Raw genomic sequence first — 15,873 nt, 5'->3', positions numbered from 1 at the left:
AGTTTTTCAGAACACATACTACAATAAACCTTGAATTCCAGCTGTTCTAGTGTTCTGGATGACTTTTTGTTTCTTTTGGATGAAGAAGATTTGTTTTACAGTAACTGTCCGTATTTTTCTCTCTTTTATTGGTACATATTTTGCACATACTTATACACCAAATTTTATGTGGTTTTTTTGTTCTTTACACAATCATGTATTTTATTTTATTTTTAGTCACGTAAACGTGAGGGTTCTATGGGATTTAATTATTCATATATTGCATGTGTCCATTTAGATATATCCAGCATCTTATAGTCAAGTAATACAAAACTATATATGAAATTATTTTACTATAATTTCTTGATCTCACTTTCATTTACCTAATGGAGGAAAAACAACTGTTCTGCAAAATTTCTCTTATATACAAATGAGCCTTCTTCTGAAAAAATGTGCTTAAGATATAATGAATGATGGGAAGATACACAAGCCAAAGCAGGACAGAGGAAAAAAAAATTTAAAAATGATCTTAAAAATCTCAGATTGATGAAGACCTGCTGGATAACATTCAGATTGCTTATTCATCCTGGTAACTACTTTTTCCTTTTTGTTTATCCATTTCACTTAATGATTTTCTGTGTATTGTTACAGACATCTCAACAGTGAGCATGCGCTGGATGATAGAAGTACAGCCCAATGTAGAGTACAAATGCAGGTTGTACAGCAGTTAGAGCTACAGGTAAAATAAAATTTATTTTAATATTACCTCAGTATTAATCAAATCCAATTCTCGACAGCAATAAAAAATGAGTTCTGCTTTTCCCCTATGATTGAAAACCAGCTTTCAAAACCTTGTAGTAGTTTTAAAAACCGTCAAAAGAAACTGCAGCTTCATTTCCTCTTTTCTAAACCGTAACTTGAAAAGAAATAGGAAACTTAAACAGGCTGACTGATTGGAAATCCATCAGTATGTATCTAATGCTTTTTATACTCACCCGGGTGGGCGGAGGGGGGCGAGCGGAATATGGTCCCCTTCATTTAGAGTTGTTGGTACACGGGGGAAATGGTTGATGTTTATTTCAAAACGCTGCATGACCTGGCTTGTTTGGTGGTCTCTCATAAACTAATACTCTCCATGTATTATTATTATTACTATTATTTTTTTGCCGTTTGTAGCAAATAATTTTTTTAAAAGTGCCAAAAGGGGGTAAATTGGAATATATTGAATGTGATGCAAAGGTATGACCTGTTTGTGTAACTGCCTTTCCAAATGCTTTTGAGTCCTTTCTGTCTCCCTGCACCTCGCTGCTCTGGCTGGGCGGCTTTGACAGTGTGTCTGTGTGTAGGCAAGAGGTTAGCAAAGAAGGGGAAATTAAAACAATGTTGTACATTATATAGTTACCAGCTATTGAAAAACCTATTTTGTATGCAAGACAGCAGTGTAGAGATATATGGAAAGCCTTGGGCTAAGTACAGAAGATAATTACATTTGGAATTTTACTGAGTTAAGTCATTTATAGCTTCAAATAGTTGGAGAGAAAAATCAGCAAAAACACACTTAAACTTCTTGTTGTTACTTTTCAAGATAAGCATTTTAAAAAAATGCCTTTTATCTTCTTATCTTACAAATTACCCTTTTTCTTTCATAGATATTTCCTAAATTTTACTTTCAGGAACACGCTGGTCATGACACTCTTTCACTATTAGCTGAAGCAATATAAACTATTTTAATACAAGTTTTAGAAAAATCAAACTACCAGTCATAAAATATCAGAGTCTTGCAGAAAATGTTATGAGAAATGGTCTGTTATTTTAACAAGTTTCTCGGGAATTAGGGGGAAAAAAAATCTGCAGTCTTCCTGGTAAACTGAGATATGAGATAATCTTTTACCAAGATGCGGTAATATTCAGGCTGAAGGTAAATCTAGATTCTTCAGTTACAGTCAGCTTGAAAAGCATTAATCCTTCTCTCCTGCAGTTGCTGGGAATGGCTGTGCCTGGAACAACTGGAGGATGCCCTGTGTTAACAGTTGGACAGGACAGAGATGGTACTTGGTTACCAACTCTCCATAAGGCCTTGATAATATTTTTGAAAGATTTGTCAGTGACTAATTGTTAGAAGTGACTAATAGTAACAGCTTCACGCCCATTTAGTGCTGGGGAATACTTCTTAGCTTAGAGTCATTGCATGGAAAGGTAGCATAAGGTCCCCAAGACAAGGACATAATTTCAAAGTGGTGTGAGGGCCAAAAAGTTCTGGATTTGTTTTTAACAATCATACTAGCACAGTAGACCGGATGAACTGGAGGCTTAATTTAGACAGGGATGTTGATAACAGAGTGAGACCATCTATGCATTGGCCAGCAAGGATAGGTGGAGGAGGAGGGTGATCCTGCTTCTGAAATGTACCTGTAACTCCCCTCTTCTCCCTCTCTTTTCATCCTGTGTATCAGTCCTCTGATACTGTAAAAAAAAAAATCTGCCTAAATATGTACGAGGATTTGTCCTCCAGTACCGAGTTTATCTGGCTGTGACCTATTTTTGCACAGAACCATGATAAAACAAAAGTCTGACCCAATAGCAGGGTTTTCAATGACATGGTCTGCAGCACCCAATGTGTTGTAGCAGGAGCAGTTGGACTAAGACCATTGACCTGATACTCCCACAATGGAGTAGTTACCAACAGAGTGGCAACAACAAGCCCTGTGGCCGACTGAGTTTTGTGAGCTAGATAGAAGAGGAACCCATAGACTTTCCCACTTGACCTGTGGTGCTGAGCACCGATGAGAAGCTTTGCCTTCCAGTGGAGCTATGACATGCTGTTCAGGGTCTAACACCATGGCAAGATCTAAGTGCCGCACCATTTCATACATGCACAGCCCCGTCAAGGCAGGGGTAGAATTTAACAAATTGATTCCACCTGAGGGTTGCACGTCAGGCTTTGAGTGTGATAGACCCAAATGCAAGCCTTTCTTTTTTTTCTTCATGCTCTTTTTTATTTTACGCACAATAGTTTTATCAGTGTCGTAGACAGAGATAAGTGTTATGTTTTTTTAAAGAAAGTAATTTTTAAATGAACTTTTTGGAAGAAACAGGTCATATCTGTTTTGTGTTTCATTGCAAATGCCCCTTTGCAGAAGTATCTCAAAGCTTTGGTCTCAGCATTTCCATCACAAACATACTTAAAATATCACAGACAAGGTAGAGATCTTCTCATATTTCACTTTGTTTAAACCATCTTGACATGATCATTTGTTGCCATTATAAATAGTGAGAATTGGGCTGCTGGGTAAAACACAAACACAGGAACATATCCCTATCCTTAGCTAGTTCTTAGCTGGAATGGGACATCCATTTTGCAGCACCACCTTTGAGTGGAAAAACATTTCAGGACAGCAACAAGGCTATGATAAGTTTAAAAAAGTATCTCCTAATGGGAGAAAATGGAGAGAGCTGGCCATTTTCCCTGTAGTGAAAACACTGCTTGGGCCTGTTTTCCTAAAGCATCCATTGCCACTCTTGAAAAGTAGGTCCTAAACCTTTCTAGTGCACAGCCTAACTAGGCACACAACGGGAGGGAAGAGGCTACGTCTTGGTTGTCTCTTGCATTGCCCATGACTGGCTGCCTTCTCCTTTGTCCTTGGTCTGTCCAAAATCCTGCTGCTGAAGTGATCTCCCCTTCCTGTTGATGTGGCCATGTTGCTCCTGTTGAATGCCCTTACTGGGTTTCCATTTTCACATTCCTGCTCCTTGCCATTATTTTCTGTCTGTTTTTCCTCCTGTGCAATTTCTCCATCGTCTGTGCCTAATGCTTTCTCTCTTGCTCCTTGGTCGCCAGACTCCGTGCTGCCCCCTCGCCTTGAACCCCTTCTGGCCTGCACTTTCTGTGCCTTCCCTCTCCTGCCTTTCCTACCTCTGTAGTTTTAGGATTTGACCTCTCCAGGGCAAGGCATGTGTGTTGGTGTCCAAGTTTGCAAAGCATGTACCTTGCTCTGGATGTGAAGCAGTTTTCTGTTGAAGCACAGTTAGGCACCTACGTCATGGCTGTATCCCACAGAGCTGAGGGAAACCTCACGAAATCAGGCTTATCATGAAGAACTGGGTGGCCATCTGAAAACTCCCACCATGCAGAGCTTTCAAAATGGATATAGGAAAAAAGAATGAGGCTTCAGATGGGACTGTATTATAGGCCTCAGACCTCCTCTACAGAGCAGATCCTTTCGTACATGGCAGAACAGTCCTTGCCCAAGAACACTATCAGTAGATCAAGAGCATTTTCCTGCATGTCTACTAATAATTCCCATTTCTGGACCATCTGCACTCCAGTGAGTGCCACCAGTGAGAATTTGCTCCCGTCGATGGCCAAGCAAGCCCTCATGACTTGTTTTGTATGACCCCACTGACTGGAGGGGCTACTAGTGACATTCTAGTTTTATATCACTACTGCTTCCTGACCTGAGGGAAAAACAGTTTAAAGAAATTCTTCAGATTTTTTTTCACTTCTCTTCAGTGCTTTGAAACTGAGAGACCTCTATTTTTCATAATTTAAACTCCTGCCTAACTGGGTGAGTGTTTGAATTCCTAGACTATGACAAAATGCTAGCGTGTGTCTGCCTGAAATGTCGAGAGGATCTTTAATAACCTCCATCCACCAGAAACGGCGTTAAAAGCATTGCTAAGATGATGAGTGAAAACACTACAAACAAGGACCCCGGCCGTTCGGAGGGAGGTGCACCGCTCCGTTTCGCCGAGGGGGCCCGGAGGAAGCGCCGCAGGGTGTGCCCCGTGCTGCCCGGGTGCCTTTCCCTCCCGCCGCCGCGCTGGTGCAGGCAGGAAGCTTTCAGGTGCCTGCCTTTTATTTACTTTGGCTAGAAGATGTTGTTCTTCTGCAGTAGCCTGCAGACCAAAATTTAATGCACAAATGACCCCGCCAAGCAGCCTGTGTGCCCAGCGACTGCTACGAATGAGAGATTGCACAACAGAGCTGAACTGAGAGTACAACTGTTTCTCAGTTTTAATTTGTTTTGTGTGAAGCACGGCGGCCAAGGGGTGAGACCTCTCCTTTCTCTGAAGAGGTCCTCAGAGGGAGAAGTTTCTGCTGCAGTGCTGTGATAAGAGCCTGTCGCTGCCCTTCGGCTCTTCTGTGAAGTCCAGCACAGATCTGGTGACGAGATTGCAGGAGATCTGCTGTAGGTGTCAGGTTTTCTCTCTTGCCATTGAGATTTTTGACCAAGAAAAGAGCAGCTGTTTGAAAAGCCCAGCAATTTTTGCTTTTGCACTTCCAGAGCACGCAGTGGTGACACCATTTTTTCCTTTATTTAATTCCTGTCTTGGAAACCCGCGTGCCAAGTTTTATCCCATCATGACGCCTTTCTGGCATGGTCAGAAACCCTCGCCTTGCGAAGAGCAAGACAACCTTGACTGTAAGGTTATGAATGGGGATTTATGACCCAGTCTCCTTTTATATACACTTAGCCCAACTTTACTGCTACAAACAGATGATGGTGATAAGGTGGGCAGGTTGTTTAAAGTTTTGCTGGAATGTGAGCACAGTTCTCCTCTTGGCATCAGGAATCTGGCTTGTCTAAAGCAAAAACTCAGCTCTGCAAAAATTATCATTTGTGAGAACCTGATCCAAGTCCTGCTGGAAACAGGAGCCTTTATGTTGGGCATGTAGGTTACTAACACCCCTTTTTCATTAGTATTATTTCTTAATATCTTTCCACTGTATTTTTTTTGAAGAGCAGCTGGAAAAAGTCCTATTCACTCATACAAAAAAAATTCTTGTTTCCAAAAATAATGAGATTTAGTGTCTGTCCAGTGCGTTGAAATGCATCGGGAAGCTGTCCTGGCCAAGGATGCCTACAGTGTGATCCTGAGACACCAGCTGTGGCCTGGTGCAGATCTCAACCAAAAAATACAAGAGACATCCAGAGCAGGAGCTTTGCCCCAACTCTTGAGCGTGATGTGACCAATGAAAAAGGGTGAAAACATCAATCCTATGGCATTCTGTGCCCTGGGATGAGGGCTCTGAGGCGGTTCCTGACGCCTTTCCCACCCTGCTGCCCTCGGGCGTCTGCCAAAGGGATGCTGGGAACTCACACTGCTGCTCCTGCTCCACGCTCAGGGTGCCCCTGCTCAGGTTCCCAGCCTGCCTGCCCAGGGTGGCCTGCCGAGGGGCTGTGCCACTTTCTCAAGTAAAAGCAGGACGTTTTCTAGAGCCGAGGCCGCCCGCCGTGCCCCGCGGAGGTGCCTCGTGTGGTTTAACCACCGCTGTCTCCGCGCTCGCTGCACATGCCGCAAAGCCTGTACGTGACGTAAAAGCCACGGTCCATTTGCGCCTCTTGTTTTCTGGTCTGAAAGGAGGCAAACGCATCTCAGAGCTGCTGCCTTGCTTGCTTTCTGCTGCACCTCCTGAGCTGGAGTGGGGCTGGTTAATAAACATGATTCACTGTTGTCTTTTAGCTGTCAGGGCTAGAGTGAAGCTCTTGGTGCCGGCAGGTCTAGCTCTTCTCACTCGAGGACTAATGCATTTTGCTTTGGGAAATAGTGACACCCAGCACCATGTGTTAGCTTTACCTCACGAATAGACCATATACAATTTCCAAACTACTCAGCAATAAAACTCTTCTGTCTCATGCCTCGGTGCCAGCTGTTTAATTAGGAATAAGCAGAGGCTGGGTTTTATTCGTATGAGTAACAGAGGATATTTTTTTCCCCCCTTTCAGCTTGCAAAAGATAAAGAGCGCCTGCAAGCCATGATGACACACCTGCATGTGAAGTCAACTGAACCAAAAGCCACCCCTCAGCCCGTAAGTACCGAACTGTGCCGAAAGCAAGCAAAACCTCACAACAAACCTCTCTTTCCTGTTCCCCACCGGAGCGCATGATGCGAAGCATGGCCTGCTTCGGAGCCGGTCATGGTGAGGAGATGCAAAGCACTGCTTTGCAGGAGGCACCGCCACGGGCACCCAGGTTTTGTCGTCCCCCTCTCTTCAGGGAGTTTGAAAGAAGTTTTGCTCTAAAGCTGATGCATTGGGCCTTTTTGTGGCCTCGCGTGCTAGCCTGTAAGTTGCTTTGCATCAATCTGACTTGCATGAAATTTTAGGAAGTGTTAGGAAGGAGATGTAATTAAATTATATTTAGTATATTTATTTTGCTTTCTCCCTGTCTGACAGACATTTACAGTAGAAGAGCAAGACAACCTTGCACATTTTGATGATAATCGTGGTTACCCAGTATCAGGTTTTACGCTGTTGAAACCGAGAAGGGAAACCTTCTCTGCCCCAGACTGCCCTTTAAAAAAGGGAGTGCGGGGGAAGCAAGTGGCTTTGCAGCCCAAGGCGACTCCTGGGTACCCCCAAACCCAGGCGAATCCACCATCTTGTTCCCTGACCAAAATGACTCTTCTTCAGCTGCTGTTTTCTCCTAGCCTCTTAACGCTGAAAATGTTCCTCACAGCTTCCAATGATTATTCAAAATGGAGAGAGTGCTTTGCTTCTTGATTTTAAGATTTGTAAGATTTAAAGGTACACTGGCTTTATTTGATTTTGCTTTGAGTCATTGTGTGAAAATTAATTGAGCGTTGACAATCTATAGTTAGTACTAGCAATTTTAATCAATATGCAATGATGCAGCATAATGACAAAGTATTGGTTTATCTGTTTTGACTGATTTTTTTTCTATAAATAAAGCAAACACACACCCATATATGTGTGATTTATGGTGATAGAAATAAAAAGGAGTCAGACTATTAACCCAGCAAATATGGTAGCCTGCCAAGATGCAGTTGGTAGACAAAATTAATGTCTGAAACAGAACACATTACAGAGACAGAGAACATAAAATCATTAAACACTTCGCGCACCCATTTTTACTAGAAAAGGATTTCTCAGTTTCCATGTAGTTGGAAATAAATGGCTGCAGAAGTGCATAGGGAGGCTACTAGACAGAAAATTGTAGGCTATTCAGCAACACTGGAGCAGATGTCAAAGTCAACGGGAAATTTCAGTGCCTTCTTGGAGAGAGTTGAGTGGTAGGTATGAACCCTTCCATTTAAGCTGTTGAGATGCCGAAAATTGCTTGATCCAGTGGATACCAGTCCTCTAGAGTAGAAAGTACTTACAGTGTCTATAAAAATAGCATTCTTCTAGTTCCTCGCATCCATCTCAGCCTGAATGCAAATGCTTCAGCGCATTGTTGGCAAAGTATGTAGACCCAACAGAATGGGGAGGAGGTTTGGTTTCTATAGCTCTTACTGGATTAAAAATTAAAACAGCGGAATAATCTGGGAGTCTCAAAGCACTCTGCCTTGAGGCCTTTCATAACAGCAGTGCCCCTTAGGAGGAAGGATTAAAAACTAACGGGAGGAAATCATAAGAAGGCGAGCAGTGTTTGGCAAGGCAGCTCGTGATCGATGCTCAGCCGCGGAGGGCAGGAAGCTTTTGCGGGTGTTGTAGGCTACGGAGATACCAGGCGGTGTCGCCATGAAGATTAGTGTTAACAGCTAATAAAGAGGGAAGAGCAGCGGGGGGAAAAAAAAAAAAAGGGAAAAAAAAGAAGGTGAACGCAGGGGGAAAAGGGCTGTCTTGATTAGTATTAAAAATGTTTTACATTCCAGAAAATTATAGCTTTGTTGGGGACCTCCTACTAAATTTATTTTTAACTGCTCTATTGAAAATTCTGTACCACTAGTCAACATTATCTCTCAGTTGCTCAGCACAGTGTTTCTTTATTAAAAGAAATAGGCATGAATATTTTTGACTGAAAAATTAATAGCTTTTGAATTCATACACAGCAGGTTTTCTTTTGCAAAGAAGTCCAATATCGCTGCACAGCACTTCTATAACCATTTATTTAGAGTCCAAGTCAAACCTTTGACAGCTAGAGCAGTGTTACAAGCCAACATAAAGAACTCCAAGATGTAAACCAACAATAGGCAGTCTGTGTGAGGTTTGCCATTGTCAAATACATAGATTGTTTGGATTAGTTTATGTAAATGTACTGTTGTATTACCCTTTGGAAAAAAAAAGATCACATTTGTGTATGAAAAGTGGTTTCGTTCACAGGCAGCATTATAAATTCCTTATCCTTTAACTTACATGTTAGAAGTAAAAATTGGTGCCTGACAGGCCTATATTGTGTGGCACTCTGTTGTTGGATTGAAACTGCCTTCTTTTCATTTATTGAAATATAGAAAAATTTATTATAGATACCATCTGATAAATCAGAAATTATTAAAATATGTATAGGTGAAGCATTTGAAAATTAATTATAAAATGTAGAAGTATAGTGTTTTGCATAAATTGTGCTTTCCTAGTGAAAAAAATACACAGGCACTGCATAGATTGTGCTAGACCCTAGTCCTTTTAACTCAGTGGGATAGGACTTTGGTAAAAAGATCTGATGACCATTATTGCAGTGCAAAGTATTCTTTACATCCAGTAATTAATTTTTTTTGCCGACATAACTAATGCAAGGTGTATGTTAGAATTAATATATTATGGTACATTGGTGATTTTAAAGAGAAGAGCGGCTGCAAGTCCAAACTTACCAGTGAACTGGGATTTAAAATACAGCCTTTTCATGACAGAGGAATGTTTCTATTCTGCTTAAAGGATCTTAATGCTTGTTTTTAAACTATTTTGTTACTGGCAGGTAAAATTGGTGACTGAGCATCTGTGTTAACCACGTGCCATTTGTAATCCACACTGACCGTTCGTGCCATCTTTCCCGTTTGGGCTTCAGGCAGCAGCTTGAGCGGTGGCTTTGGACAGGTTGGACCGCTAGCCAGGTTCTTGGTGGTTGTGCATTGATTCAAAACTCGCCCAGCTTCAGGGAAGGATTGCTTGTCCAGTCTAGCCATGTCCATCCACCACATCTCCACCTTTGGGTGGCTTTAGCTCCTTGCACTGATTTTGACCTTGGGAAGGGCGGTGGAGTGGCCCGTGCGTTTCACTACACCAAGACATCTGTTCAATAAAGCTCTTTAGTCCTATTAAAGCCAATGAGATTTAAACATGTTCTTATGTAGTGTAGTGGTGGATGGCGTAAATCGTTGGCGGATAGGTACGTACGCAGGGAGGTCGCTGTTGATGTCTGGTGTACTGCAAAGGGCAGCTCTTCCCCGGCTCCTGAGGAGCTGCTGGGCAGGCAGGAGGGGGCTGGGGAAGGAGACCACATCAGGAGCTGGGGCAGTGCTAAATGCTTTCTTTAGAAATGTCCAAATTTATAATTAAAATGCCCAATGGTGCAGCACTTTAAAAGAAAACGGAAGTGTCTCGCAGCTTAACACTTGGAGCACACAAAGTTGTTCCTGTTACTGCTGCATGTCTTGTTTTGGTGAGACTGAAGGCCTGAGTAAAGTGAGAACAAAGCTGTCTGTGAAAGCATACGCTGTGACATATTTTTGTAAGGTGAATTTTTTTCAAGGTTAAAAAAAAAAAACCAACACAAACCCACAACACAAACCCCAGTACAATTTCTCAAGAATTTTCATTCTGGATTTGCTATTAAGATACCTTCCCTTACATGGTATTTTCATTGGTGTTAGTGATCAGCATAATAGGTTGAAATGGAAATGTGCTTTCTTTTGGGGGATTAACTTAAGTTGAAGTTCATAGGAAGGGAAGGAAAAGGAAAAAGCATCAACCAACAAGTAATTCTGCATACTAAGTGCTATCGCCATCTTTTAAAAATAGACAGAAAACTTTTAAAGAAACTTTTGGCACTTTAAATAAAATGCACTGTTAGATATCCCTTCTTTAATGTATTTTTTTACCCTAACCATAACAGTTACGATTGTTTTGAAATACTGTTTTTAGCAACTGTAATAACAAAGCATTAAAAAAAATAGTCTTTTAACTGTTGAGGTAATGACTGAGCATTTTAGCTGCTGTAGCCGTACTTTATAGTTTGAAAAAATAACGATATGCAGCAATAAAGAGAGATTCTCAAGCACAACAAAAGCTGTTTTTATATACTGGTTTTCATTAAGTCTCACTCCTCAGCTTCGGTTTCCTTAGTATTCCTGCCAATAACAACACCTGCTAAGTGATTGCTGCCTGCCAGGCTCTGCATCTAATACACTAATGTGTCCAGGCTGAAACGGGAGAGGAAGACACAGCATTTAACAAAGTTTTAAGCCCAGCGTTAGCTTTCTCTCTCACCCTCAGTGTCAAGAAAAGGAGTCTCTGCTCCAGAGTGTTTCAGTCCCAGGAACTCAGTGCAGCGAGATCCTCAGCACCGGTTGGGACCAGAGCGGCAACATCCATGGCAGAGGAGTCACTGCCCTGCAGCAGTGGGTATGGCCCCACCGTGACACTTAGAAATAGATATAAGTTTTTTTCTTTTTTTTTTCTTTTAAAAGAGTTTCAGGGGCTTTTTTATGTGCAGCCACTATTGTCATGTAAAATGTTTACACAGAAAGAAATCAGACTTAGCCCTAGTGGGAGAGCCACTTACTGGAAATCTATTTTACGGGGTGAAGGAGAGGGTTACTCTCTGCCTTGTTTATATCTAAAGAAAAAAAAGAAAATTACTCAGTCTTCACCTTTAATAGGAAGACATGACTATTTCTTGAAAGGGAAGGTTAATAATAAAATCCTAAGCAGGATATTGAATGCTGAAACAATTACGGCATTTATGATTAGGTTAAAGCAGTATGAGGAAATGTTCTCAAAAACGAAAACTGAACAAAGCACCCAACAATGTTCAGTGATTGAATTTGCAGAACTTTAGGACCTAAAACTTGTGGGGTTTGGTGGGTTTTCTGTTGTTTGGGGTTTTTTTTCCCCTTCTTGTTTTTGGGGTTTTTTGTTGTTTTGTGGGTTTTTTTTTTGAAGGCTGGAGGAAATCCTCCCTCCCCCCATCCCCAGTACAAACATTACAAAAACATTTAACTCTTTGGTGCAAGGGCTGTACTCTCCAGCGTACTTGGAGACTGCCCCACGTTGTGCCTTACTGCGGTGCAAGGGTTCTTGCTTGTTAAAGTGCAAACGCTGTGACTTAGGCTCCCTCCCCTCTGACAGCAGTGATACCTCATCCAAAAATTACGGTATGTGGGAAACAGGCTGTTTGCAAAATACCAACGCGAACAACTTTTCTAATCATAGTAACTTGTTTTTAAATAGAAAATGCAAACAGGGAGAAACCGTGTCGAGTTTCCATCAGGAAAAGAAACCCTCCCAGCCTGGTCCCTCCCTGATCTTTGCCCTGCACAATCATCCAGGGCCGCTTTCACGTTTCTAATTGATGCCAGTATTAAGATTTAATAGTTTACCGTTCAGATTAATATTTCAAGATGGCAACAAAACCAACACCATTCATAATTTGTTATTCTGCTCTAATTCACAACCGATCTTTCAGCCTTTGCGCTATGGATGCAACAAAGAAAGCAGCAGCGAAGGTCTGCGGAGGGAGCACAGCCCTCTCCTCCCTTACCCTAGCTTGTGGTTTGGTAACGGCGTCGGCAGGGATCGGACCCTGGCTGGAAGAGGAGAGAGTGTCATCAAATAAAACACGGAAAAAGGAAAAACTTCGCTAGCGATCGACAAGGTCGTGTTTCATTAACTTGTTGGTTCAGGCTCGCAAATGGTCGTCGGAGGTGAAACGCAGCAGACTCGCTGCGTTCCAGCTTTTTGTTCTCTCTTTCCTCACAGACTGCAGTCATGTTTAATTTGGAAACTGGGCTCCTTTGGCAAATTAGCAATTAGAACAATTTTGTGGGAATATGTATATGTGTCATTAGTTTTCCTGCAAATTAATAGCGAGAGCAGAGGTCAGGCAGAAATTTTCCACTTGACTGCAGCTCCTCTGTTGAGATTTGGCACTTTGTTTTGGAACGGCCACAGCTGCTCAAAGCCACAGTCTTCCTTTAGGAACTGTCTTTTAATTAGTTTACCTCATAGCCATTATTACAAATATTACTGCCTCCCCTCCTTGAAATAAAATTACTGTTTCTACAAAATATTCCGGTGACATCTTGCACCACTGCACATTGATGGTGGGGTCACTCGGATGCAGCGTTTAATCATTAGATCACCTCCATAAGCATCTCCTAATTAGAGTCCTTACAATACAATTTTATCTGGTAATTAGCTGAGATTGGCTGCTTCCTCTGTAGCTTATTAGTGGCAGCCCAGCAGTGGGTGTGAATCACAGTGTCATTTGTCAAGCCTGTTAAAGCCCCCCCCTTTGCTCGTCCTCTTCTGTGTTTATTCCTAGTTGCTACCTACGCTGAAAAGCCTAAAGAAATTTAACTCAAATTCTTTAAGCAGGGAACACTGACCTTTGTGGATCCTTTCTTGCAGTTTCCTAGTAGAAACAGATTAAATGTTAAGTTTTTACGCACTAAAAAAGGAAGGGGACTCTTTTGAAATGGAGTAGTTGGAGCCCTAATGATGAAGCACGAGCAGTGATCTTTCCAACAGGAGGGCCCGGCTGCCGAGCCTGCGCTAGAGACGGGCACTTAAAATTGATGCAGATTTGCTCGCAGTTATTGGACTGTTAAAATGTCCATTTAGAAACTGAGATAAAATACAGTAGATTTACTTTCATGGTGAGACCTGTCAGTTGTACTATTATTATCGTCGCTGGTCCTTTTACCATATGTAATAGATGGATAACAGGGAGACATTACTATATACATGTCCCTAATCAGTGTCCTTAAATCATGCCAGTCAACAAACGGACCGGGCTCTCAGTGGTGGCACGTGGCGGCAGTGCCCGGTGCCGCGGGGGTTTGAACAGGCACGCTCGCCTCCAGGTTGCATTTAGCAGTTCACGCCGGTGCGGGAGTCTCTGGGAAATCAATACCCATATTTCACTGCCTTCCGCGATCCCTCGCTGGGTTCGCACTCTCTGGCCTCGCCACAAAGTGTTAAATATTTCCCGCTGGAAGGTGAAGTATCGTTCGTGAGCACCTGCACAGAAAGATGGGTGTTGGCAGGTCTGCTGCTCACCGCCTGCTTTCCTTGGAGCAGTGCTCAAGCTGCTGGTGCACCGTCGCAGCTGTACAGCGCCGGGCGTTGTGGCCAGGGCTCCCTTCGGCTTGCTCCGTCTCACCGTCGGCAGGGAAAAGCAATCACAATTTATCTGTCGCTCAGCTGTGCTCTTTCTGTGGGCGATGGGCTTTTTGTGTTGGTATCCTTTCTGTAATACTAGAGCCCTTGATTTTCCACTACCTTTGTTTGGGATAAATCCTATTATTTTTATAAAGAAACGTTATTTGTGGCTGTTAACTCATATGAGGGATGCTAATAGGAGTTTTCTTATCTGGTTACTTTCATACGAGGAAAATTAATACAGTGCCTTATGGATAAACATGAGATGTTTGGGGGCATAGCTGAGTAGTGCGCCTTGCCTTCATCTGAAAAGGTTTCATGTCCAGCAAAAAAGAATTTTAATCACGAACAAAAGTTGTAAAATTCTGGCCCTGTTAAATTCAGTAGGAATTTTGCTACCGACTTCAATGGGGTCAGGATTTCACCAATATTATTCACAAAACCGCCTAAGGGAAGGAAATGTGGAAGTAGTCAGAGAGCCCTTTTCTCAGTCATCTTTTCTGATGTTGTAGTTAAGAGATCGGATTGTTTGTTTAAAATACTTCAGCGGGAGTGACCTATTGAGATGGAGCATCGTCTTTCAAAGGACATTGTAGGGTGAAAAGAAAGGGTCAGGGAGGAATGTGGATGCTGGTTATATAAATAGGGTTGTGTATCGAAAACACTTGAGTTGGAGCTGGGTTTGATACACAATCCTAGAGGCAGTTGTGTTTTACAGCCTGCTGTGGCGAGCTGCCATTTGTCCGGGGCTGGGCTTCGTGCAGGTAACGCTGATGCCTTCCATCCTAGGAGAAAATAAAGAGTGGTGCCACTTCTGCTGGGCTGAATGCTTGCAGTATTTCATGCAGTGTGATTAATTAAATTATTCCAGTGTTAACCTACTCTGGGCTTTGCTTTTAAAATGGATGAAGGGGGGGGGGGGGGGCGGGGAAAAGCCCAAATGCTGAAGAGAGAGATTGCATTTCTCCCTAGTACGTCCCTAGGAAAGTCTCGCCTTTTATTTTAAGCCTGATGCCTTCAATGAAATATCCAAGACTGATTAGAAGCCATGCATAATGATAGCATGGAAATAAGAGGTGTGGGGTTTCGATAGTGAAACAGCGGAACTAAAATAAAATATTAAAATGATTATATACTGTGTGAGATCTTGTTTTAAGGTTTAAGATAAAAATCCACAATTTGTAGTTCTGGCAGCAGGCTACATTACTCTTTTTTTAAATCTGTTTGGAAACGTATGTATTTCTTGACTGGCTCCTAATGGAGATGTTACGACAGCACTTTGTGCTGAAGCAAGCGCTTGGGCTGTGTTGTCTGCTTCGAACTGAGGAAGACTCTGTTATCAAGAATTTTCTGTGCAGCCCTTAATTAGCCAGAAATGCTGTTTGTAACAAAATCTTCATCCTTCCCTCCACAGCTGAATCTGGTATCGAGCGTCACGCTTTCCAAGACTGCATCCGAGGCGTCTCCGCAGAGCTTACCTCATACTCCCACCACCCCGACTGCACCCATCACTCCCGTCACGCAGGGACCGTCGGTCATCACTACCACGAGCATGCACAACGTCGGACCCATCCGGAGGCGGTACTCGGATAAATACAACGTCCCCATTTCTTCAGGTAAAGGGGTTCTGGTGGCGCAGCCCCTTTGGTGGGGCGGCTTGTTGTTGCCCACAGCCTGGCAGCGGCGGGCTGTGATGATAACAGAACAACTGCTCTTATTTAGCAGATATTGCCCAGAACCAAGAATTTTATAAGAACGCAGAAGTTAGACCACCATTCACGTATGCATCTTTAATTAGACAGGTAAGCTGAGCCAAACACACGCATTTGGA

General features: G+C 42.6%; 1 protein-coding gene across 6 annotated transcripts in view; it reads left to right on the top strand.

The window, feature by feature from the left end:
- The window catches only part of FOXP1 (forkhead box P1), a 389,382-nt gene that overhangs the window by 352,788 nt on the left and 20,721 nt on the right, over positions 1-15,873 (top strand). For 5 of the 6 annotated variants that reach the window (XM_082322181.1, XM_082322178.1, XM_082322179.1 and 2 more), the window contains 4 exons: positions 631-718; positions 6,708-6,791; positions 15,457-15,658; positions 15,765-15,844. In XM_082322181.1, coding sequence (XP_082178307.1) covers positions 631-718; positions 6,708-6,791; positions 15,457-15,658; positions 15,765-15,844 — 454 coding nt within the window. The remainder of the gene's footprint in view (positions 1-630; positions 719-6,707; positions 6,792-15,456; positions 15,659-15,764; positions 15,845-15,873) is intronic. The other variant, XM_082322180.1, reaches the window with a different exon arrangement.

Source organism: Platalea leucorodia, assembly GCF_965183815.1.
Source record: "Platalea leucorodia genome assembly, chromosome: 9".
Classification (NCBI taxonomy): Eukaryota; Metazoa; Chordata; class Aves; order Pelecaniformes; family Threskiornithidae; genus Platalea; species Platalea leucorodia.
The sequence above is the reverse complement of the archived record's forward strand: the minus strand, read 5'-3'. Positions and strand labels throughout refer to the sequence as shown.